General features: G+C 38.8%; 1 protein-coding gene across 2 annotated transcripts in view; it reads right to left on the reverse strand.

Annotated features, from left to right (window-relative positions):
- The window catches only part of DNAJC21 (DnaJ heat shock protein family (Hsp40) member C21), a 29403-nt gene extending 6688 nt beyond the window's left edge, over positions 1-22715 (reverse strand). The window contains exons 1-12 of one of the 2 annotated variants that reach the window (XM_017674224.3): positions 22395-22713; positions 16168-16261; positions 14507-14630; positions 14074-14196; positions 13381-13685; positions 12315-12466; positions 10284-10371; positions 7617-7775; positions 7184-7226; positions 4409-4581; positions 1590-1665; positions 616-1101 (exon numbers count right to left, since the gene is read on the reverse strand). In XM_017674224.3, coding sequence (XP_017529713.1) covers positions 937-1101; positions 1590-1665; positions 4409-4581; positions 7184-7226; positions 7617-7775; positions 10284-10371; positions 12315-12466; positions 13381-13685; positions 14074-14196; positions 14507-14630; positions 16168-16261; positions 22395-22491 — 1599 coding nt within the window. In that variant the 5' untranslated portion in view covers positions 22492-22713 and the 3' untranslated portion in view covers positions 616-936. Of the gene's footprint in view, positions 1-615; positions 1102-1589; positions 1666-4408; positions 4582-7183; positions 7227-7616; positions 7776-10283; positions 10372-12314; positions 12467-13380; positions 13686-14073; positions 14197-14506; positions 14631-16167; positions 16262-22394 lie in introns of those variants that run through there. The other variant, XM_017674226.3, reaches the window with a different exon arrangement.
- Positions 22716-25724: the final 3009 nt, after the last annotated feature.

Below are 25724 nucleotides of genomic sequence, written 5' to 3' on the forward strand. Positions count from 1 at the left end.
CTTTCTGTTGATTCTATATTCATCCTTGCTACAGATAGATAGCACAAATATCATCCCTATTCAAAAATCTTCCATTAAAAAATGTTTTTCCTCCACTGAATGATGGAAAAAAAAACCCAAACCTTCTGAAAACAGTGAAGGAACAAAACCCAAGGCAGGATATCCCTTGTTAGAGTCAGTAAATATTCTGAACCATCTGCTGCCTTAATTCAGCATGGTTCACAGCTGTCACTGTGCCTAAGGAGGAAGCACCAAATAATTTGCTTCCATCTCCAGAATTCAAATCAGAGTGAAAAGAAACCAAAATGTGTATCTTGTTGATAATTATAAATAAAAATCTCTTCAATAAACAATTATACCTTGAAGAGATACTACTCTTGAAATATAACTGTGTATGTTCAATTAGTTTCTACCTATCATTGTCCTCAAAGGAAGAGAAGTACAGTAATCAATCAGCTATTTAGAAATAATTTTAAAATCAGGGCTGTGGAGTCATGTTATCAGGTGGAAAAAAATTTAGGACAATTTTAAAATGATCTGAGTCTTTGATGGATCATGAAGTATATCATATAAATTAGGTAATGCGAAATTCACAAAATGAAACAGAAAGGGGCATTTGTAAGTGTTAAAATAATTTAATTCTCCCTGTACATTTGTGTCCACATGAGCCAACAGAAATCAAGAAAGCATACTTTACAATATTTACCTGCTTTGAGATATTCAAGTCAATTTGTATGGCAAAAGTAGAATTCAATCACTAATGAAATGTTTAAAAAATATATATTAAACAAAAAGAATGTTTTTAAAAGATAAAAAATAATCTTCCACAATGCAACAAATTGCAGATCACTGAAATTTTAACTCTAGATGACTTCAGTTCAGTTTTTGGTTTCAAAATCTAGAGACAATCAGAAAGAAAATGTGTTGGCAGAATTTCTATCTGTTTTTACGTTTCTCTTTCTTGCTTCGACTATTTGCTACACTGTTTAAAGAAGATGATGAAGGTGCTCTCGCATGACCTGTGGCCTTTAGATGGTCAAAAAGTTTATTCCGGGATGGAAATTCACTATGGCAGGTTGTACAGCTAATAAGAACATCACTCTGAGAAAAGATAAATAAAAGCAAGTGTTATTATCTGAGAGCAGTATTTTGTTTTCACGTCAAAATTAAATATCAAACAATTGCAAAATGAAGATCTTGTAACAAACTGAAGAGCTACCAAGACAGGCTCAACAGAGGCAGCTTTTCTTTGAAGCCCCTTTAACCAACACAATCAACCTGAGGTCTTCACTAGCATGCACCACACGGACTAGACCAAAGCTTTAGATTTCAAAGTACTAGAAAACAGCACAGCAGCTATTCTGGTACAGTCTGCTATTTCTAATGGGCTTCTTTTTACTTTAAAGAAAAAAAAGTAACAGTACCACATATATAAATTCTATGATCATCCAGGAAAACTGCTGATCCACAGTTACACAGTAGGAAAAGAAGGGCTCCCCAAACACACATATCTTCAGAATAAAAAATTTAGATTACACTGCTTAAACAACAAGGTCCAAGGAAGAGACGTTAATATAATTTTGACCTACCACTGTCTGTGGTTCAGCAGGTACTCTGACAGATTTTTTCGTATCTTTGGCTTTCTTTCCTTTGGGTTTAGGAACACTGGAAAATAAATGAAAGAATTCAGTATAATCTAATAATAATAATATACCCCTTTTAACTATCATCTCGCTCCCAGGATGACTCAGAAGAGTCTTGCACTTAAAGACTAATTAATTAATTTTAATGGACGAGCTACTTAATTTTTCTATCTTAAATGAACAGCTTTAAAGAGCAACTTTATGGATCATAGTATATAACAAATTTGACAAAAAAATTTAAAAGAATTTACTTAAAACTGTTGAAACATAAGTTAAAACAAGACCCCTAAGATATTTCCAAATTTTTGTCCGGTGTGTTTCTGTAAAAAAGTAAAGCACTTAATACTCATTTATGGAAGCAAATCATCTTCACAGCAACCAGTGGTACTCACATTAAATGGGTTCCCCCAAAACACAACCTTCTGAACCTTCAAAGGTTCAGTGAAATGAGAAAAATAAAAACACTGTCATGCATTTTTTTATAAAATTAAATGTGTTTAATGTGAAGAATTTTCTTTTATTAAATGATTATCTCCTTTCTGCTGATCTGGTGGGTTACCCTTTAACCTCTGCCAGCCAGTATATTCAACGGCTCCTATTCAAATTTAACTCCTGAATATTCCTCTACTCAATCTTCTATGAATCTTCATTTTCCTTGATCACTGTCATGCATTTTTTTATAAAATTAAATGTGTTTAATGTGAAGAATTTTCTTTTATTAAATGATTATCTCCTTTCTGCTGATCTGGTGGGTTACCCTTTAACCTCTGCCAGCCAGTATATTCAACGGCTCCTATTCAAATTTAACTCCTGAATATTCCTCTACTCAATCTTCTATGAATCTTCATTTTCCTTGATCATTTAATATTTTCCCAAATTCTTAGGCTAAAATCAGAAAGCAACTGTATTTACAGAACAGATGGGCTGGATTATAATGAGTAGAGGAAAATGCTGCCAGCCCCTTCATGAGCATACTATTCTTAAGGCAGAAACCAAGAGTCTATAATAAGTTAAATGGCCTAGGTATTTAAAAGATGCTGATTAGGAGTTAATACAACATTATGCAGTATTTAGTCAGCTTTGAAAGCATCAAGATGAAGACACAGAGCATAAAGGCAACAGATTGACATTTACTAATTTACAAAAATCATCACAGTATGCCACAAACATATCCAAGAAAATTTAGAATGATATTCCTGGAGAACAATTTATAATATTATGAAAGACAGCAGCTACATCTCTAAAAGTAATTATCTAAGACCTTTATTTTTTCCAAGTACTCTCGATACACAAACGTTTTTTAATGAGGAACTTCTCACGAGGTAGCCACACTGCGGAGCAGCCGGAGAAGGGCCCACGGCAAGGCACGGACGTCTCCACCGGCCCTGCCACTCCTCAGCTGTGATGAGCTCACCTGAGTTCTCTGAATCCTTTTCTCGCATCAGTAAAAATGAGGAAGCCAAACTTTATCAGTAGTGCCAAAGTCTGACTTTTAACAATGAGAATTTCCTCCTGAGATAAATTCTCATGTAGAGGCAATATGGAAAACAAACGAAACCACTGGAGCTTTAGATGAGACAGGTGGCCAGGAGCCTGGAGCCCTGCCTTTTAGCCCACTCTGAATACCCTCCAAAGAGCCCCCAAGGGACCTTTACAGGACACGTAGGCCCCACGGAACTAGGTGACTGGGGTGCCTTCAAGGAGTCAGCAGACAGGGATTAAATGACAGCTTTTTCTACTGCCTGGTTTTTGTTCTTAGGCAAGTCACTTAATCTGGGACTCAGTTTCCTTATTTATAAAATAGGAACAAACACCTAGCATCAGATAGTGTGTGACCTCCCCTTCCAGGTTTCCATTCTCCAAAGTTCTTCAAAGCTTCCACATTACCAGTTGGTGCAGCTCCCTGTTTTCCATTTCCATAGCTGCCACCCAACTCTGGGCCTCCATCCTGTCCGTGTGCTCCCAAAACTCCTTAAACTCCCAAGTACATTCCCCTGCCCCTTCACTATTGCCCCAGTGCTACGCATTTTCAACTCAGGTTCCCACTTTACCCTGTCATTTGAATTTTTTCATGGTCCTATGACAGGAGTCTGAGGCTGTTTATTGTTCAGATCCTTTCTCAAGGAGTAAATTATTCTCTGCTCCAGAGGAACAGAGGAGAATGTGGACATGACCTCCTGACAGGCTGTACTGTGGGGCTGAACACAGGGCAACAGTCACAAGCATGGAGATTTGGTGAGCGATGCTGCAGGCAAGTGGGGCACGTCCTGTTCTCACTGAGGGACCCAAAAAAAATCAGTGAAGATTGGTTGGTATCTTGATCTGGGCAATGGTTACATGTCAAAATCCATCAAATTGAACCCTCAGATTTATGCATTTTATTGTAGGTGCAATAAAAAAAAAAGATACTGAGCTTAGATCGATGATACAATAGAAGAGGTATATAAACATTCATAAAATTTTTAAAAAAGATTACTGATCCAGGACAAAGTAAGAGCCTCAGAGGAAGAAACAGCACTGAATCAAAGGCGCTTCTGACTTTTTGGCCATGTTGCTGAAATGTATGTGAGCCTCATTCCTTGAGTGTTCTCTTTCCGACATGTTTCATCTGTATACACATGTACATGTCTGGATAAACGTGTAAATCACCGATATCCCCACATTACTTCATTAGTCATGCGGGAGGAAATTCTACTTAACATATGAAAAGATACCCTTACTATCAATATTAAGTAATTAGAAAACAACATGCAGCTTTGACTTACCTTTTCGCTTCATTTTTTGGGTCACCACAAAGTCCAACAAACTCTGTGACACTGACATTTTCCTGGGGACTATCTTCTAATTCTTTGGCACTGTCTTGATTTAAATTGGTAACTTCTGATTCAACCTTTACTCCTTCTCCAGTTCCATTTTCATGGAAATTAGCATCATAATTCTAGGTAATGAACATGTATGCAATACAAAATAAATACTGTAATTATACTGACTTATGTTGCCAAATAGTTATAACAATGATGTCCTAAGCACTCTGGTAGTATACTTTCAGAAAATAAAAAAGAAAAGCAAATAATTTAAGAACATAATGCTCATCAGAGAAAAATTAAGTTAGGGAAAAGCCAGAAATAATCCAAATGCCCAGTAAGTGAATGGTTCAATATATGAAGGAAAATTATGAAGCTCTTAAAAATCATGTTTCCAAAGATACTGATTCAACATATTAGCTGGAATGGTTACAACACATTAGCAAAAACTGAAGAGAAAAACTTATAATGCCTAATTACAATTTAATTCAATGTTAAGTAGTATCTGTAAGCAAAACTAGGAGTAATTATTTATAGCTTTCTGTACTTTTCAAACTGCAAGAAGCACATGTTATTTTCATACTCAGGAGAAAGAAACAACAACCTGGCATTACAAAAGAAAGATGCCTGGCAAATGTATCTTCACTAAGTGCAATTCTTGTTTTTATTTTGGGTAACATTTTGCCACATTTGCTTCCTCCCATAGTTTCTCTCTTTGCACACACACTTTCCCTGGGTGAACTGCTGAACTACGGATTTAAACTATAGGCAGACCTCAGGACACATCACTATGTCATCTCCTAAGAACAAAAACATTCTCCTACATATCCACAATACCTTCTTAATACTCAGGACTTTAACACTGGTGTTATCTGTCACACAGTCCATATTCACATTCCAATAATGTCTTTTTGTAAACGCTGAAAGGGGGTACAATCAAGGATCATATATTACATTTAGTTATATCTCTTTAATCTCCTTTATTCTAGAACAGTACTAGTTTTTTCTCTTTTTTTTTATGGTGTTAACAATTTGATCACTGTTTTGTAGAATGTCCCATAGTTAATATGGCTTTCTCCGAATGCTCCCTCATGATTTGATTCAGGGTACACATTTCTAACAAGAATATTATAAAGATAATTCTGTGTCCTTCTCAGTGTATTACATTAGGAGGCAAAACATTAGTTCGTCCATTTTTCAGTGATTAAAGTCTGACCATTTGGTTAAGGTGCTATTGACAAATAAAATATTTTTTTCCTTTTTTAACTAATAAGTAATTTGCAGACCATTACTTTGAGATTTGTATAAATACCCTATTCCCTAATCATTTACCCAATGGATTTGGTGATTCTTGTGTGAACATTTATTACATTGATGGATGAAGAACAGTGATATTTCTACCTCTAGTGCTCCTACCATTTACATTTGTCCTAATTCATATTCCTCTGTAATCGAGCTTCCCCATTCACCTCCTCTCTCTCCCAACACTTTTTTGGGCTTAATACAGACACACAATTTTTTTTTAACAAAATCAATGTGTAAAAACCTATTACTATTATTCCTTTTGATAACTCAAATTTTACCAAATTTAGCAGGCCTTTAAGGGGACCACTGGGTACTTCTGATGTATTCCCAACCATTTTAAATAGCTCCTTAGTTTCTAGTCTAAGATGATGCAGGTACCTTGTACTTTTCTTGACCCAGCCCTGAAATCAACTCTTTGTCTAAGTACCAAGCCCTGAGTCCTTTAGGAAGGGGATTTAGAAACCAAGATGTGTGCATTAGGTATGCTCATTGCTACTGGGGTGTCACTGATTCACATAGGCCTTCACAATGTACACACTACTAACACACAACTTTTTAACGTCATAATTTTAACAGTGATTAACTTAGGTGTCATGTACTTTTTTGGAATACGAAACAGATAAAATAGTCAACTAAGCCAAATCTAAAGTTTTATAAAAAAAGTATTAGTGTTACCTTATATTTTAAACATTTTCAGTTTTTCAAAAGAACTATGTAACATTTAATACCTAGTATAGCTAATATAATTAGATCATATTAAAATGGCACACACAGAAATCAATTCCATTCCCTTTAGAACTATCAAATATCCTTAATAAAATGGACAATCTCATTTTGTTTTTTGTAGGTTTAAAAATATCCACAGGATTGTTACATATACATACAACTTAATACCCTTAATATTGAAAAGTAAAACTGAAGATAGATTGGATTTAGACCCCAAGTGTGACATATTTAAACTACTTACATTTCTGAGTAATACAAACATTTTTTCAAGAATCACAGTCATTACAAATTTCTAACCAAATATTCCTTTTGCAAAATTTCATTTATGCTGATGGCAGAATAAACTTAAATATACAGTGACCAATCCCCAAATTTTCATATTTTTCTGATTAGAATTGTCTTTACTTAAAGACACATCACATGTGTCCATATTTTTTTTTAAATACAGTCACTCAGCCAGCTAGCTAGCTGTTATGGAAATCCACATGCAAAATTTTAAAATACACCAATAGTGATTAAAATAGGTATACACAGAGAACAGAGAAAATGCTGAGAAAATAAACATTTTTCAACACTTTTCAATCCATTTTACAAGCAACATAATAGAGTGCAACTCCCTCTCCTTGACACATATTATAACTGAGTAAACAAAAGTACTCCAACTTAATATTTGACATTCAGTGTTAACAAAGCTTTTCAACATACCTGTGCTGGCTTCTGTTTCTTTTTCTTCTGTTTTTTGGAAAGCCTAAGAACAAAGATAAATCAAAATGTCAAATACTTTGTGAAGACTTATTAAGTGAGAAGGAAAAATACCAAAATGCAGAGCAAAGGAGAATACTAAAAATATTTAATGTCATAAAGCATAAAAAGAAACAAAAATATTCACATTATCATTTTAGAAAGTTTTAAGTGGTTAACTGATAGTAATTAGTATATCAGTTACCTAAGTATAAACCTGCTTTTAATGTAGTCATAATATATTCTGTAAAGATATATTACTTCAATACTGTAAGTTCCCTTAACTAGAAGAAATGCAGAAAATATTAGCGTAACAGAATTACGTCTTTCAGATAAAACAGCATTTTAATGCACTCTCTAAATGTGATAAGTAGTCTAGTAAAATTTTTAGAAGTACTTTTGTTTTGGAGCATCTTCTACTTCTTCCTCAGAATTAGCATTCAGTGGATTTTCATCAGTTTGAGTTCCTGAAAAATTTTCTTCCTCTTCTTCTAACTGCTGTTTTAACAAGGTAACCATTTCCCGATGCTTCTTTGATTTTTCATGATTCCTCATGCTGAAAGAACAATCTGATGTGAGTAAACTACAACACGATTAATTTACATGTGCCCAAAAACCTTGCTGGGTAAGAGCAACCAAGCTAAAATTTACTTTTTTCCCATTAAGCAAAATGTTAGTGATACCATAAAGAGAAACGGAACTCTGTCTGGTTTTCTTAGGCATGAAGAACACTGGAAGCCCACAACTACATTCTTACTTCCTGTACCCAGCGTTCTCCCCTCTTTTTATCTACGTATTTTCTTCTGTTTTTTTGGTCAAATTATTATTTTTATTTTCCAATTAAAATTCAAGTCTTCTCCGCTGTTTCTTTTAATTACTAAGCACTTGCCAATGCTTATATGGTCCAGGCTGTGCTGTGGCCTTTGAGGGATCTCAGCGAAGTCACAAGACATTCTAACTTTAGAAAAGGAAAACCTCGTAAATTTGAAAAACTATGATGTGAGGGCTTTAAGTACAAGAGTGGTTTACCTCCTTTTGAATTTTCTCAACAGCTGTGTTTCACCTTCTCAAGAGGGGTCTCCCTTCTCATTCCCATCACTCAAATGTGAGCTCAGACACATCCGTATCCCTGTGTCTCAAACTCTGAGCCAGAAAGTAGGAAACTTGGTCATGATCAATTTTACCTCATCTGTTCAGAGTTTGGTTTTCTAGTTTGGGTTTCTACTCTTCCTTCTACTAAAATTCTCCTTCAGACCAAGGTTCCTTGTAGAAATTAGAACATCTTGTGACAGAAAGTTAGTGCTCAAAAAAACTGACTGGAACATGTCAAAAGGACACTGCAGCCAGCTTGAAGGAACTCTTACTAACCACATCTGGAAAAATCTGAGCATGAAGAAAGCAATAATGAATTATAAAGCACTGAAAAATATTCAAAAATTCACACTGACAACAGACAGATAAGTGGGGGGAAAGACGGCTCTTGTTTCCAGCAGAAGCACATGATGACTAGCACTGCAGAAGGAGCACTGGCATCAGAAAAGCCTCACTTGGGGACATTCGAGTCAAGACTGGTACACGCTGAAATCATCAATGGATGCTAAAGCTAAGAAGAAGTGATGAGGAGCAAGCTATCTGCATAGTTTTAAGGTGTCTCCCTACAGATTAAACATACTATAAGACATTTGTTACAAGGGAAAAAATAGTAATTCTACAGTGAGAAAACTGGAGAATGTCTTGATTGGAAAATTACTACTGCCAATGAAGGGCAGATAGACATTATGTGCCTCCAGATATGAAACGCTGCAAGCAAACAACGTACTTGTGCAGTATTCCATCTGGGGATGAGAAACTTAACTCTAATAAATCAACCTGAAAAATACTCTATTAAAAAGATATTTTAAAGGGCCAGTATTCTGGAATATCAGTGGCATAGACAAGGGTACTGATCCAGATTAAACGAGACTAAATAAATAAATGCAATACATGATCCTAGACTGTTTTGAAGTGGAAAAGAGGCTATACAGGACATTAATGAAGGATCAAGTGACAGAGGCTGAAGACGGGCAGTAAATGAGGTCAAAGTACCGTATCAATGTTATAAACCTGCTGAGGTTGATAGCTGTACTGCAATTATGTAAGAGAGTATCTTTACTCTTAAGGAATGTATACTGAAGTATTTAAGGGTAAAGGAGCATTATGCATATAACTTACTCTCAAATTGTTCAGGAAAAACCTGTGTGTGTATATAGAGAATGAGTGCATGCAATGGGGGAAAAATGTTAGCAACAGAGGAATGGGTGCTTATATTCTATTCTTGCAACTTCTAAGTTTGACATTATTTCCAAATAAAAAATAAACTTTTACATATCCTTCAGCGTTGCTTTCATTTTCCTGGTTTTTCTAACCTTCCTGTTTCTCGCCACTTCTCTTGCTCCACTATTCCCTTGAGGGCTATGCAGGAATGCCATTTACGACTCCCACATCTCCATCTTCATCCTCTGGTCTCTGTCTTTCCTGCATGTGTATCATTTCCTGTTCCCTGACTGATTCTACTCTCATTTTCTTTCATATTTTTCCCCCTCTCTACAATAATATCTCTTTTCATACGTCTCTTCACCATTGTTCCCATAAGATACAGTCTTCCCACTGCAGCAAATATGCTTTATGCAGGACACAAAGTTCTCAGGCGGCAGCAATGGCTGCATTGGAGTGTGATGCCTAGAAGTGAGTTTGCCACCAACTCCAGAGAAAGATGACTGGCTTTGGTCTAGCCTCTTTGCCTGTGTGACTCTGCCTTCTTTGCCAAAACAAGCAACCTTTCTTTCTGGAGACAGTGTACATGTTTAAAAAGCAGCAATTACATTGGAATATTGACATGAGTGAGAATCAGTACACAGGCATATTTGCAGGCATAAATCCTTCTTCCTCCCCCACTGGATAGAAATTCCTCCACGATGACCTGTGAGGGCTAGTCATCAACTGCTACAAGCATTTCTTTTTAGGATCTTCAAAGTGTTACATTTCATCTCAAAAGGAATGGTTAGTTCAAAGATACTAAACTTACGCCTTTTCTGTCTTGAAAGATTTGTCACATGCTGGGCAGTAAAGGCCATCATAACGCTCAGCGTCCTCCATCTCATCACTGTCTTTACCTATGAGAGGGAAGCCGGTTGTCAGATTCCTGTTTGAACAGAACACAAATCTAAACATGATAACAAATTACACCTCTTTAATAATGATCTGATGCCCCACACAAATGAGAAACTAAAATGTTTGTATTTCCTTACAAAAAACAAATTCTGCTACCAGAATTTGAGTCAACCTTTCAAAAGTAGCACTGAATTATAATGGAAAGGGTCCAAATAAATGAGTTTATACTCCCAGTTCTTTTCATAAGTCTACTGAGGAGATTCCACAGAGTCTCCAAGGTCTGGGTATGAGCTAAGTTCTGAAAATCAAATGTCACTTTCATAGTTCTACCACAAAGCAGTTTTTTAACAAAGGTTTTTTCATTTACAGGTTGGGCAAGATTTACTACAAACACATTTATAACTGTAATCTAGTCTCAATGCCTAAACTTAGACATTCTATCATTATTAGTTCATAAAACAGCATATTATATATAAAGTTTACACTGTCTTCACAGACTTATTTTTTATAAGCCTGACACTTTATTACAATGAAATAATTACTATCAAGCAACTAAAAAGCTCAATGGAAAGTTTCTGTACACACCTATAAAAAGAAATTTTCTACTTATAAGAAATGAACAAGTAAACTGACTGCCATCTGGGAATTATTTTGGGATCAGCCAAAGTCTCAAAGTATCTCTTCCATATTTTACATTTTGGTTTATTATTAGTGATGTTAATATGCTTCTGAAGGACATTCTCATTGAAATAATAAATGATCAAAACATAACCTATCTAGTATTAATGTTTAGTATATGCTATTTTCCAATTATCTGTGTACTTTCAATATATTGCATACATAAAATTACCTTTGATTAATCAAATAGTTAATAAGAAATACTGTATTTTAAATAAAAATCTGGATCTACAAATGGCTGTATGTTCTCAAGTATATGCCATAGCCTTTAAGAGTCTCAGTTTCATCATCAGTAAAATGGAGATAATTCTATGAGCAAAATCTACATTTACGGGTATTGTGTGAGGATCAAATGAGATCTTATGTGTGGAAGCACTTTATAAATTATAAAACTCTACCTACTTTTGCCACCTCACATTTATAAAGTGCTTTACAATTTTCAAAGCACTTTACAATACTATTTCTAATTCATTAAAAAAACATTTCATTTTCTAATCATTTTGAATAAATAACTATCATTTCATTTGGGCTATTTGGAAAAACCACATTTTTGGATAAGGTAAAACTGATTTAAATGTGCTTAGATTATCCAGTTTTACTTCTCATGGAATAGCTAGAGACCATGAGGAAAACAGAGACTATCCTCAACACCACCTAGTCCTTGCGTTTTACAGTCACATGCCTGCTCTTATGCCAGAATTAGAGAAAAGACCCATTCGAGCACACCAAGATCAGCCCCTCTAGAGTCAGAAACGAGAGGCAGAATTTATATACACCACACAGATCAGCACACTATCAGCTTTTCTACAGTTACCATTAAAACTTGACCTACTGCTGAAATGCATTTTAAATAACCATTTAGTTCCATCTATCAATATGCCCACTTGTCAATATATTTATGCAGCCAGAGCACAAACTGTTTAAAACATGTTCAGGAAAGTTTGTTAATCATTACTGGAATTGGACTACCTTAACAGACTACCTTTGCTTGGCCCATACAATTCTGTTTTTCATTTTAATTATCTGCCACATCAGAAAAAAAATCCAGATTTCCAGCTTAAGTTAAAAAACAAACACAAAAACCCTGGCAACACTGGTCCTGGCAGCGATCGGCTGGAACTCAGGTGTTCTCCAGGTTTACACCTGCTCTCCCATGCCTGTCTTACACTTAGGCCTCTCAAGTGGCACCTGTAAGCAACTTGAATGCACAACCTCTGCAGATGAAAACATTTAGTTTCTAAAGTTTCTTAATGAGCGAGGAAGTTACCATCCTGTCCATCTTTGAGTTCATGTTCCTCCATTTCGTCTTCATCTGATCCATCTCCAAACTCCTTTTCATACTGTGCCTCCATCTCCTGGAGCTCTTTCTCCAAATTGGCCACTGTCATCCAGCTCTGTTCCTGGTACTGTTCTGCCAGTCTAGACACACACAGCAGTCAGCTACACTGAGAAGCATGTCTCCAAATTGGTTTTACTTACTCTTTAGGCTTCAAATCCATCTCCTTGAGAGCTTCCCCTCCCAAGGGGTCAATGCTTACCAACTTAAAACCTGTGCTTGGTTAAAACCAGGGTCACTTAAATCTGTCATCTGTTTGATTTTAATTGCTCTACTAGATATGGCTTTTGAAACATATACCTCTTGGCAACTTATTTAAAGTCTTGAGGTATTTTTAAATCATCTAGGTGTCAAGTAAAGTGGTAATTTTCAAAAGCAAGGAGTGGGGTAAGTAGAATTTTTAAGAAATGAATTAATTTTATAAAGAATCCTGTAATTCTCTGGACACAAAGCTTTTACATTAACTGAAAACAACAAAATAAACTTTAAAGACACTAAAATGAACTAAATCTTTAAGAACACACGATTAAAGGGGCTGTATTGCAAGGTGGCTAAAAGCCAGGGCACAAGGCTGACTTCTTGGGTTCAATTCCCACGTCAGCAATTTACTAGCTGTGCCCTCAGACCAGTTGGCCTTGTTTCCTCAGGAGAATGAGGATAAAAAACCAGAACCTAATTCACAGAATTGTTGTGAGAAAAGTGCTTAAAATGGGGCCCATACAGACTAAGAATTCAATGCACGTTAGTTGTTACTAAATTTTATATGAGCCTGTAAAGGATCTCAAGTACAAAGGAAGAGAAACCTCCAATTCAATGGGAAAAAAAGTACTTTTTCACAGTAGGTGAAAAAACATTGTCCAATACAGGACTTGAAAGAAAAACAAAAGAAGGCTGCAGTGGGGATGATGTGACCCAGCCTGGAAGCCCACGAGATCCCGCCGAGGTCACCTCCAGGCCCACACTGGCACCAACGAGGGACCCAGCTAGCGGTACGCACTTGGCCTGCTTTAGCTTCTGCTGACGCCTCATCTCTTCGGCTTTTCTCGCCTTCTCTGCGTTCTGCTCCTCCACAAGCTTTCGATGGGCCTGCACTCTTTTATCTCTTTTCCGAATGAATGCTACTAACTGACGGACAAGCTCATTCTTCTCCTTCCTGGCTTTGTCTCGAATCTTTTTGTTTTCTTTTTCCATGGCTCGTTTCTCCCAGCGATTTGAAGCTTGTCGGGTATCATATTCTTCCTTCCAAGCAAAGTTCTTCTGAGTGCAGAAACTCTGCCAGTAAGCATAGAAAGGATGGACCACCTAGTGACCAAGCAAGATAGAAGTAAAACGCTAGGTTTTTTTAGACTTTTCTTTTTTAGTAACGCAGCATATATCAGTGATGCCAAACATCTTTTTTCATACACCTAACATTACTATTAATGAATGGAGAACAGTCCTCCTAAGGCTTTACAGAATAAATCACACTTCAGAATAACTTTAATGAGGAAATTAATGGGATGGGACCATAGTCAATAAACAGGGAAAAGTAAAGTGTGGAGGCTGCAGGAGCTGAAAGTCCTTCCGGAAGCAAAAGAGTCACAGAACAGAACCAACAAGCAGAATCCATTTTTTAAAAATAAAGAAATGGGGAAAAGGCACACCAATAAATAAACACTAACTGTAAAATGGCAATGCAGTTTTCTTTTACCGTATCATAGTCACTCTGGGAGTCTCCAAAAGTCGGGAAATCCTCAATATCTGCTTCTAACACAGATTCTAGTTCTTCCCTTGCAATCATTTCAAAAACATTACGATACACAGTATAAAAGCCCTAAAAAACAGAAACCAAATTCTTAATACTTTCATAGTCTAATAACAGAATACAGAATAAGATTTTAAAATAAAACATGGAAAACTTTAATGTTAAAGAAGTTCAGGTTCAACCTCTGTCACTTAAAGTACATTTAGATTTCAGCTAGAGGTCTTTATATGCTGACAATTTGCATATGAAGGCAATGTTTTTTCAGTTTTTAAGATGAACATTATTTCAACTTTCTATTATAGAATAATTTTAAGAACTCTCTCTGTATTTGAAAGTCTTGTGCTTGATAAGAAATTAAGAATCAGCTCCTTTATCTTACCTTTTCATCATCTCCATGACCAGAGTAACAGGTAACAGTGAAGTAGCGAAGCAAATCTAAGCTGTCATCTTTATATTCCCCATCAAGCTTACCTCTAAGTAGAGCTTCTCTATGATTATCATACCTAAATAACAACAAAAAAATTACCATCATCACTGAAGACTGAATAAATAAAAATTCAGAAATACTCCTTACACTGAAACAGACAAAACAGTATTATTATATGCTTGAATAAATAATCAAAAGATTTTGAGAAAAATATCAACATGAAAAGACTTCATAACCTTTCACAGAACTGCTGATTAAAACTATGACTGCAACTTCTAACACGTCATTGGCATTATATGGTATTATCCCACATGAATCATAGAATTTAATAAGCCACAGAATTCCCAGACTCTCCCAGAGAAGTGGCTGCACTTTCACAGGAAAAAAACATTATTGATCAGGACAGTATTGGATATAATCTGCTCCTAGACTAATTACACATTTGTGATCGGGAATTTACCAACATGTAACAGAATGTTTATGTAAACAATCTACGAGCTTCACTCACACACAATTACTCCTCATAAAAACTCTGTAAACTAGTTATTATATGCAAAGATCTAACAGGAAGCTGAAGCTTAGCAAATAGTCAATAATTTGTTTTCCATATTCCTGAGGGTAATTAGCAGCAAAGATGGAATTCAAAACCAGGTCTCCTGCACTGGAAGGACCACAGTTCTCCTAGCCATTGTACAGTACTGCTTCCAGCCAAAAGAAGAGTTAATAGGCAGGGGCTTTAAATAAAAAGACAAGGGAATCCTTAAGACAGGAAAACAATCTAGAGTCTAGAGGAGAGGCTAAACCAAAAAGAAGCCAGGAAAGAATTTCAAAGTTCCCAAATGGAAGGCAAAAGCATTTCTACGTCCAGATCATTTCTAAGGCAAATGCCTCAGGAGGAGAAAACTTAGGATTCTCTCTCTGACTTTCATTTAAAAGACAATTCTAGAAGAATTTTCTCTATACAGTCTTTCTTTCTTGACAGCAAACTGTACTGTACAGTGTTTAACACACAGAAGACTCATGGTAGCAGTGAACACCCACCTGCTCTTTGGGTGAATCTCAAGTTATGTCAGGACTTAAAATCTACTTCCTTGCAGCAAAGAAGTTCAAGAGAATCTGAAAACTCAGAATTTCAAGTGTAGAAATTTTTCTTGGAAATGGTATTAAATTATCAGGTCATCATTAGTAAAAGTATCTGTCATAGATGTAGAAGCTTAATTTCTTTATATAAAGTAGTTACTGGGAAAATATTACGATTCTTGTATCACTACACTGAATCTGAGTTTTAAGGACAAGTCAACATTCTTCCTTGTCTGACATCAGTAAATTTGTTATATACCAGAGACCTCATTTAATGACAAGTCACTTCATAAGTATCAAAATTCAATCTACCTAATACTGCCAAACTTTCTTTCATTACCTGTAAAATCCAGATAGTTGGTGTAATCATCATTAAGGTTTCTTCCACCCAAACACTGCACTTTATATAATGAATAGATGGCAGATGCTTCAAACACATCACAAATCATTCAATATATTTTTTTAAAAACTTATCTATTGATAATTCTTCCCAACAAAATTCGTGAGAGTAGGAGGGACAGTTTGATGCTCACCATGCTCTTTCCTGAGGGTCACTCAACACATCATATGCTGCTTGGATTAACTTAAATTGTTCAGCTGCTTCAGCGGCATTATCCAGATTTTTGTCTGTTAAAATAAAGTCACAGAATTTTAATCATCAAAAAAGTGGAGGACACAATCTAAAAGGGACCTCTTCCATGACAAATGCTGTAAACAGATGAGGTGTGTACAAATAGGGAAAGGCAGAGACACCGATGACAGCTGATAATCAGGATCTGATATAAGCATCTACCCGAGTAGAAATTTCAGGCTTTTCCCCAAGCCTTGGTGCATCATCGAGCACTCAATCTGGATGTTCACAAATGGAAAACCTGAACAGTATACATCTTATTTTTAAAAGGAACAAAAACATGCATATCAAATCAGTTACACAAGGACTAACATTATCTAGTGCTAGATTGTGTTTATTGTTCACAAAGTGTTTCTTTCTTAACAACATACACCAAAATAAGCCTCATAAAGCTTAAAAAGTAAGTACTAACTAGCTGCTTTTCCTTTTGCTGTGCTTCCTTAACACAAAATTCGGAAAAGCATCTTTGCCCTCAGGAGGGAGCCAGCTTCCAAGATGGCCCCGAAGGATGAGGCCACCTCCTGGCATTCACTCCCCAGCATAGTCCCCACCCAGGTCAGCAGGGCTGGTCTGTGTGGCCAGCGCAGAGCACCAGTGAGGAGGCGCTGTACATCATTTCTGAGATAAGTTCATGGAAGACTGCTGTTTCACCTCCGGCTCTCCTCTCTCTGATCTCTCTGGAAGTAGCCAGCTGCCAGGACACGAAGACACTATGGAAAAGGCCACGTGGTGAAGAATGGCAGCCTCCAGCCCACAGGCGGCAAGGGGCTGGGGCCTGAGGCTGTGAATGAGCTGGAGCTTAAGCAGCCACTTGAGACCATGCAGGCAAAGCCAGATCCCAAGGGATGTGGGGAACCACTGACACAATGCCAACAGGCACCTACCGCCAATGCTTTTTATGAGGAAAAAAATTCTTGTTTAAGCCATTGTGGTTAGATTTCCTGTTATTTCCAACTAATACTTCCAAACTCCATCTTGTAGCCCCGCTTCAATGGGTCATGTGTAGTAAAAGACACTCAGTGTGTGCTGTTATAATTATTTGGGATTTTGATCACACTCTGTGAGACAGTACTGTCTACCCAGTATCTATTCCCTTCTTCCTAACAAAACCCTTACTTTGTTCACAGTGATTATATACCCAGTTAAGAAATTCTCCTCCCCAGACTTTCTTAAGTTGGGGTGTGGGTAAAGTGAAGGCTCCTGTGGCCAGGATTCTCACCTGGCTCCGGTTGGCTAGCTCACTACACATGTGTGGGTAAATTACGTCGTTACTGACTCTATATAAAGAGCCCTGCCCAGTGCTCTGGGTGACATGGTGGCATGGCTGCAAGACTGCAGGAGAACAGAGACAAGACTGGAGTGGTGGCAGTGCCGAGGACAGAGACTAAGAAGGCTGTGCAGGTAGAGAGGCCCAGAGGCAGAGACCGGCTTGCTGCATGCAGACTCGCTCTGAGTGGACAGGATTCTAGTGAATGACCTGCCACTGTGGAAATAAAGTTGAATATAACCCTTTCACCCCAAAAACGTTCTACTGTCATTTCTTTGGTCTCATTGAATCCATAGTGAAGTTGCCCGGGGCTGAAACCCATTGGCAAGATGTGGTGTTATCAGGGGACCCCATTTTTAGCTAATCAGATATAAACAGATGTCTACTAAGATTCCCAGGACAGGCTTGGTTTTCCAGATGAAAAGGATGGGTGTTGGCAGCACATACCTTATGCCCTTAACCCATGCCCCATGTCCTGCCCCAAGTCATGGTTTAATGCCTGCAGTTGAACTCTGAGAATTGTGAGACAACTGCTAGTACACTGCCTCCCTCCAGGAAGAACTGGCCTCTGACTCTCGGGTGGGCACCTGGGCCCGGAATTGAGACTCCACTTGCCAGTCTCTTCTGAAATATGACTACCTAGGCTCTGCTGAATAACATCTGTCAAAATATCCTCTGATCAACTTTTAAGAATCTTCCTCAAAGGGCACCTAGCACACCGTCTCTGTCACTGCTTTATCCTTCCAGCCTCCATTCTGCTGGTGGGGATCCCCAGGCGCCACCGTGGATGACGAGTGAGGGCCTGCTGAGCAGAGTCCAGCGACCTCCTGGAGGAGGACGCCTTTCTGGGGCTTGCCTGCTCATCTGTTCCTTTACATGAGAACAATAAACTTCGATCCTTGAGACTTAGCAGCTTATACTTGTTGCAAGGACTCAAGCCTGATGGTGAGGATGATGAAGCAAGTCTTTGATGGTTGCATTAAGCAGCTGAAACTACCAAGAGAGGCCACCTTTGGATTTCTTGATATGTGAGAAAAATAAAATGACTATTTGGGTTAGCCGCTATAGCCAGCTTCCTGTCACATGCAGCTGAACGTCATCTAGATTCACCTTCAAGGTGAGTCCAGCTGAAAAGTCATGACTTCTACATCTCCATCATATCATTAAGAACATTTTTGTCAGAGAATCACATTAAAATCAAATTAAAGATGGCAAAAACAAAAGAGCCAGAAAACACATCTTCCCACATAAAACAAAAAAGGTGATTGCGGGTGGCAGGTGGGTGGTTCTTGGTCACCTTTCAATCAGTGCTGTACTGTGTCGTCCTGTTTCTCTCCACGCCCTTCTTTCCTCCCCCAAGAAGTTTGGAGAAAGCTAAAGCTTCTAAACACCTAAAACTCATCAACATACCATCTGCATATAAGATTCAGCTTCAGACTGAAAATTCTTTCTAAAATAACTTTTCAATCTGCCATAAGGCTTTTTATTTCACTTAAATATACCTGAACTGGTTGACTATATGGTTGAGCTGAGATCTAATAGGCTATAAGTTCAAAAAAGGAAGCCCATGTTTATTTTAGCCAAATGCAAAAGCCACAGGTATCGTAAATTCATTCATCCAAGTTTAAAAGGTATTCGCACACAATTCTTTGTGATTTTCTCTTGATCCACTCCCATACTCTTCCACTCCCTCCCAAAAGTTTTTACAGTGCCTTCTTGACATTTCCAGAAATCATGCCTTTTAAGCCCTGCCTAGCCACAGCCAGGCTCCCTGAGAACACCCTTTCCTAAAGTTTCCCTCACATACGGGGCTGGGGCAGAGCTGGCAGCCACCTCATCACTGATCCTTCACTCACTCCTGGGGACAAACTACATTCCTTCAAGACCCAGACCATCTGGCCATCCCACCTTCTTCCCTCCTCACTGCCTACACACCTCCTAGCCACTCCCCCGTACTCACTGACAGTTTTGGCACTTAGCTCAGAGTTTCCATCACCTGGCCTATCTGCATCCAGGGTGACTTCAATGTACTCTGACCTCCTCATCACCCTACCTCATCTTGCCTGCTCCCACCCATCCTCTCCACTACAGCCCAGAAAGATACTTGAAAAATATAAACCTATCATTTTCCCTGCTTCCAACTCTTCAAAAGCTTTCCAATTCCTCTAGGTTAAAATCCAATCTATTTCATCCAGATTCTCAGTTTACTACAACCTTCAAGACCTGACTGGTGTGGACCTGGCCTGCTCACCTCTTTGCCCTTTCTAGACTCTGCCATGCTTTCTCTGGCCTCCCTCAACATTCCCTGCATTCCTGCTCTAAGTCTTGACCTAGATGTTACTTCTTCAGGGACGCATATCTATCCAGCCCACCCGTACACCCAGTCCAGGCTGGGTACATGTGCTCATAAACACCTTGTATTTGCCCTCATACAGCCCATATGTCACTGGATCAAAATTGCTAGCTTTCCTCTTTCCCTGAAAACTTTAAGTGCCGGCAGAGCAGGGACCTGTCCTGTCTCATTCACACAGTGACATGCTCAAGAAATATTCATAAGATTAATTATTGAAAGCCTGCCCTTTACAAGGAGTGATTTCACTAGGCAGTGCTGTTGACCCTACTTGAAATTATTCTCAGTTCCTCAATAAAATAAAGGAAATGTCTTTTTTTTCAACAATGAAAAATGGGTAGCCTTTCTATCTGAGGTACATATTCTTGAAGCAAAGCCCATATATTAATGTCAGAAACATCTAACACAGTACTGGCACACAGAATGAAACACTGTGGGTGACACTTAATGAGCCAGCAAAGAATATCAAAATTGTGCACTTTTTCAAAGAGTATCAAAATCATGCACTTTTTGGGAGAGTATTTATCCCTTAAATGTATATGTACTTCAACCCAAAGAAGACATTCACATTTAGTTCCTAAAAGATTTGGTTTCAAATTAGTTAACTGATATTTTAGTATTACTTGCATACTTCCTGGCACTGATTTCCAATTAATCACCAGATCTGGCAATTTTTTCTTTACAACATCTCTTAACCTGGCCTTACCACTCCCTGTGACACCAAGCCTGGCTGGGGTACTTGCCTGCCCACGTGGACTCTGACTTCTGTTTCTGGCCCTCTTCAATCTACTCAGCTACCTTTATAGTACCTTCCTAAGACATCTTAATAAAAGCAGCATCAACTCTCCATTATTGGAACAACAAATTTCACAGTCCTTAATCTAACAGACAAGGCCCTTTACAATTTAATTTCAGTACTACTCAAAACATCCTAATATTGTCATCAAAATCAAATATGCATTTGGTTACAAGCATTAATCCTCTTCATCACACTCTGCCGTCCCGAGAGTCAATGAATTCCTAACTTTCTTCTAATTCCTTGGTTGATTTGTAATGGTAACTCCTATTTACCCTAAGAATATGCTTCTACACTATTTTTGGATTAATTTTTTGGAGATAGCTATTGACTTCCTGCTGTGAGAACATTCAGCTCATTTACCTCTTTCCTTTCGGTATATCAAGCTTTTAGTTCCTCTGTTAGTAATCTCTCTAAGTAATAAACCCATACCTTTATTTCTTGTTCCCTCAACTACAGACATTACCTTCTGACTTTGGGTCCAGAGCCTTTCCTTCAGCTCTTGTCCCTACCCATATTTTCAGACTCTCAATAGAACTTGGTCAAAGAAACTGTCCCTTGAATCATCTTTTGTCCACCACAGTGCTCTTCCCCATAAAGTTCACTTTTCTCCAATTCCGTTCCAAGATCCAGCTAAAATCCAGGCTCCTCTGCCAAGGGGAAGGCTCATCGCCTCTCAGTGTATTAAGGAAAACTCCCTCCTCTGTGAATTGGTGGGGCATATATTAGTTGCTCTATTAATCCAACTACCAACTATATACTTTGTGCTATTTTGCTTGCACTTGTATTTAACTTTTTGTATGTATAAGGATTATATACGGCAGGCTTCCCAGCAAGACTCTGAATCTAAAGCATTTCAGAATCGACAGTGTAGCAACTTGCATATACTGGAGGCTATAAACGCGCTTAGTGATTACTGGTAATATGAAAGCCTCCTATAAATCTTAAAAAGCTGAAATTCAACTACTGCCTTGGTTTCCCAATCTGGAAGATCAGATCACTTCACAAAAATCACACAGGCCTGGACTACAACCAAAAAGATATCCAAAGGAGGCATATTTCTAAGTAAACACACAAACTTCACTAGGGAAGGCACGCAATTAAAACTCTTCATCTGCAGAAAATCCAGAGTATACAGGGTCTGCTCAAACAGGTCACTTAAAAAAAAAAAGTGTAGCTTTTTAAAATACCTTTCCTACTTCCTCTGTCCTGATTTCAATAAAAAAGGAGCCATAAATTACACTTAGGTTGCTGGGATTTTCGCGGCAAGTTAAGGGCAGAGGAAAAGCCCGGGGTTAGCTGAGACGCTGGGGATTCCAGCAAAGGGCAAGCCTAGGACTGAGTAAACAGCTCACGACGACTCCTCAGTGGGCTTGCGATGGGGTGGGAGAAGCAAGTAAAGTCCTAGAATGTGGTCTTCTCCATCAAGTGGCACCGCAGGAAGCCGGGTGCTGGTGGGGGTACCCGGAGTTCGAGCGAAGCTCGGGGTCGCCCGTTAGCGTCCACGAGGGGTGGAGAGGCCGCTCAGCCGGGAGGCCTGCGCAGGGGCCACCTGGCCGGAGACGGCCGGCTTCCAGGGCGAGGGGAGTTACCGGGCGGGCAGGTCTAGGTTCGGTCAGGTTCCTGGACTGGTTCCGGGGAGAACGGGGAGAACGGGGAGAAGGGTCGCGAGGAACGGGCTGCTGCGAGGGGCTGCGGCGGTTGCTAAATAGTTACCCGGGTGCCATTTCAGTGCCAGCTTCCGATAGGCCTTCTTGAGCTCCTCCTCGCTGGCGTCGCGCCGCACCCCCAGCGCCTCGTAGTGACACTTCATCGCCTGGCCGGGCAGGTGGTTGGGGTCGGGGCCCAGGGCGGGGCCAGCGCCCGGGCCCGGGCCGAAGTGGGGGCGGCGGCCCTGATGGTCCTCTCCTGCTGCGGGAGCCCAGCGCCCGCACCGCGCCAGCCAGTGAGCCCGGCGGCGGCGACGCGGGGCGCTGGAGCGAGGTGGCGGAAGGCGGCGCGGGCTGCGGCACGCGGACGCGCGGAGAGGGCGGTGCCTGCGGCCCCGGCTCCGCATGGGCGGAGGGCGGGCTCTATTCTGGGAAGAGCCGCGCGGAACGGAGGCGGGGCCCCGGCCGGTGGGAGGCGGAGCCGCGGCGGGACGGAGAAGGGGCCGCAAAGGGATGAGAGGCGGGGCCACGGCAGCTAGGAGGCGGGGCCTCAGTGGGAGTCATTGTGAGGGGCACAGACGGTAAGAGGCACCGAATGGGCAGCCGATGTAAGGGCTGAAACGAAGTGAGATGGGAGTCTGATGGGAGAAGAGTCGGGAAAACATCTTGAGGTTCTGATAATTTCTCAATTGAGTCCAATTGTTACAGATGTGGCAGCTCAGGCTCGAAGTAGTCAAGTGGTTTGCTCAAAACTTCCCCAATTAATCAATGCCAGGATTTCGTGGGACTGAGTACCAAGGTTTTTAAAACTCTTTTCAGTACGCTTCAGCTGCCACTTAGTGAGATCTCTAATAATCCTAGCCAATATGCATGAGAAACAATAGTAAATAAGATGACAAACTGAAATCAGGTTAAGAGGGAATTATCAACACATTTTTAAATAACATACTACAATGTTTTACCACCAATATGGATGAAATTGTGCTGACCCATCCATGACTCTAATTCTCTTTCTGGTCTCTAATCCTACTTTTGCAAGATAACTTTAGGTTGAGAATGCAGGTAAGGAATAGGTTTTGGTTGATCTAATTGATACATTGTATTACAGGATGGAAGATCTGTACAACTTTCCCAATTAGGTGTCCAAATAATATCCTGTCATTGAAAGGCATCAGTACCCCAATATACTTCACTGTAATGTGGGATGTTCACATATACTCATTGTTAGGTGATTTTGTCAGCCATGCATGGTTAAGAGACACGTGGCTCTGTTGCTAGCTTCTATTGCATAGGATTGAGGGTACTTAAAGGATGTTACTTTCTTCCTAATAGCCTGCCCCCTGAACAGTCGAAACAAAACCAACTCTAAACTTCATCAAATTTTTACACACACCATTGCCCAAACAACTTGCTACTCAAAATTCATACACCTACCTCTTTTCCAAAGAAAGAAGACACTCAACAGCCTTAGTTATAAATTGATAATGGATAGGGAAATCAGTTTTGAGTGGAGCAAAAGATGGGACCTTTCCTCCTCTGAGACTGGAATTGGGCATGAAGGGACAAAAGTGACAAAGGACATTTTTCTTCTTCTATCTAGTTTTGCTTACAATTTGAATTACTTGCCTTTTTCCTGTTGAGGGAAGAGGGATATATTTTTACTTGTAACATTACATAAAACTTTCAAGACAATTAAACTGTATATAAACTTCAGTCTAAAGGAGCATCTCTTTTAAACAAGCTGATTTCTAAATGCACATGGACTTGGAAAATGAGGAATTCATTCAAATGGGGTATCCATATAAGTGACTGGGAAAGGGAAGTAATTTGGGACAGGAAAACATTTATGTGTGGAAACTGAAAATCAAAATTGTTAAATGGCAATTCCACTAAAATGACAACACACATCAGAAAGTATTAAAATCTCAGGTCTTCACTTAAACTCATAGCTTGTTGATCCATGTATGTTAATAATCCATAATTAACTTGTTGAGAAGTGTTTAAAAACAAATCCTAAACACAGCTCTTTTCACCCAAGGCTATCTATATTCAATTGCCTAAAGGCTTTTTTAGTCTGCACTGAACCAAATTTGGCCTTCATTAGCTGCACACAAGTATTTCAAGTAGACCTCTGACCTAATTGCGTAATTTAGATTTCAAGGTAAGTAGCCTAATATAGCCTATTACAAGACAAAATAGCCCAATATACAGTCAAGACCTCTTAGCAGAAAATTAAGGGAAAAAAATGAAAGAAAATTGATCATTCTGCCTGCATTTAAAAGACATAAAATTAAAAATTCAAGTAACAAACGAGGGAAGATGACTAGATTACTATATAAAAGAGTTCTTACAAACGTAACTAATACACAAAAACAGTACTAGTCACAAAAGAAAAACTAATACCTAGCCAAAGGAAAGTATTCATGTTTTTACCAGTCAAGTGGACCATGATTGTCATCACCATTAGCAAGAGTACAAGAAATTGAACAATCTAACCTCTGGCAAGGTACAATATTCAGGGGAAAAATCAAAATGTCCTAATGCTTCTAACTTTTGACCTAAGTTCCACCTATAATAAGGAAACCACAGGTGTACACAATTATGCATAGAAATGTTGGTGCAAGCACTTTTATCAGAAAAAACTGAAATACTTAAATATCCAACAGTAGGAGACTGAGTCTACAGCTGTGGTACAGTGGAATACTGTGCAATTATCTGTCATATTGTAAACAGAGACATGGGGAAATAATTAACATGAAATAAGTGGGTGACAAAATACATGCATGACCCAATTTTGTGTGTATAGTTTATGTGTATGTGCCCATTTCCTCAGCAGCAAACCACCTCTCCAAGAACACTGGCACCCAGAATCTTCTTTCCCTGCTATTAATCTACCTCCAGAATGATAAACCCAGTGCTGTCTTTGCTTCCAATAAAGTTCTCATAAGGGGAGAAATTCAAGTGTTCTAGTGTCCTCTACCTGTTCCATTTTACCTTTTACCATTTTAATTATGTAATTATACCCACTGCTTCTAAATTTGTAATCTACAAAATACTTTCAACATGTACTAACTCAACTGATGCTCAAAAACTATTAATTTTTATTGGACTCTTTTTCAACATAAGAAAACAAAATCCAAGGGCTCACTCATTGGTGAGTGAGTGACTCGGGGACTCACACTTTTACTAGTAAGACACTCTCCTTTCTACCAGTCGATCCCCACTTTACCATCCAAAACTATGTTCTCGAAGTGCCTAATGCTTTAAGTAATAATGACTCAACATACCCGAATTTCATCTTTGCTAAAACCAAAATTTTAATCCAAGAGAGCTGGCCTAACTCCTAAGAACACTAAATGTTTAGTTTTACCAAACACACTTTGAAAAGAAAAACAAA

This window comes from Manis javanica, chromosome 1 (genome assembly GCF_040802235.1).
Source record: "Manis javanica isolate MJ-LG chromosome 1, MJ_LKY, whole genome shotgun sequence".
In the NCBI taxonomy this organism is placed as follows: Eukaryota; Metazoa; Chordata; class Mammalia; order Pholidota; family Manidae; genus Manis; species Manis javanica.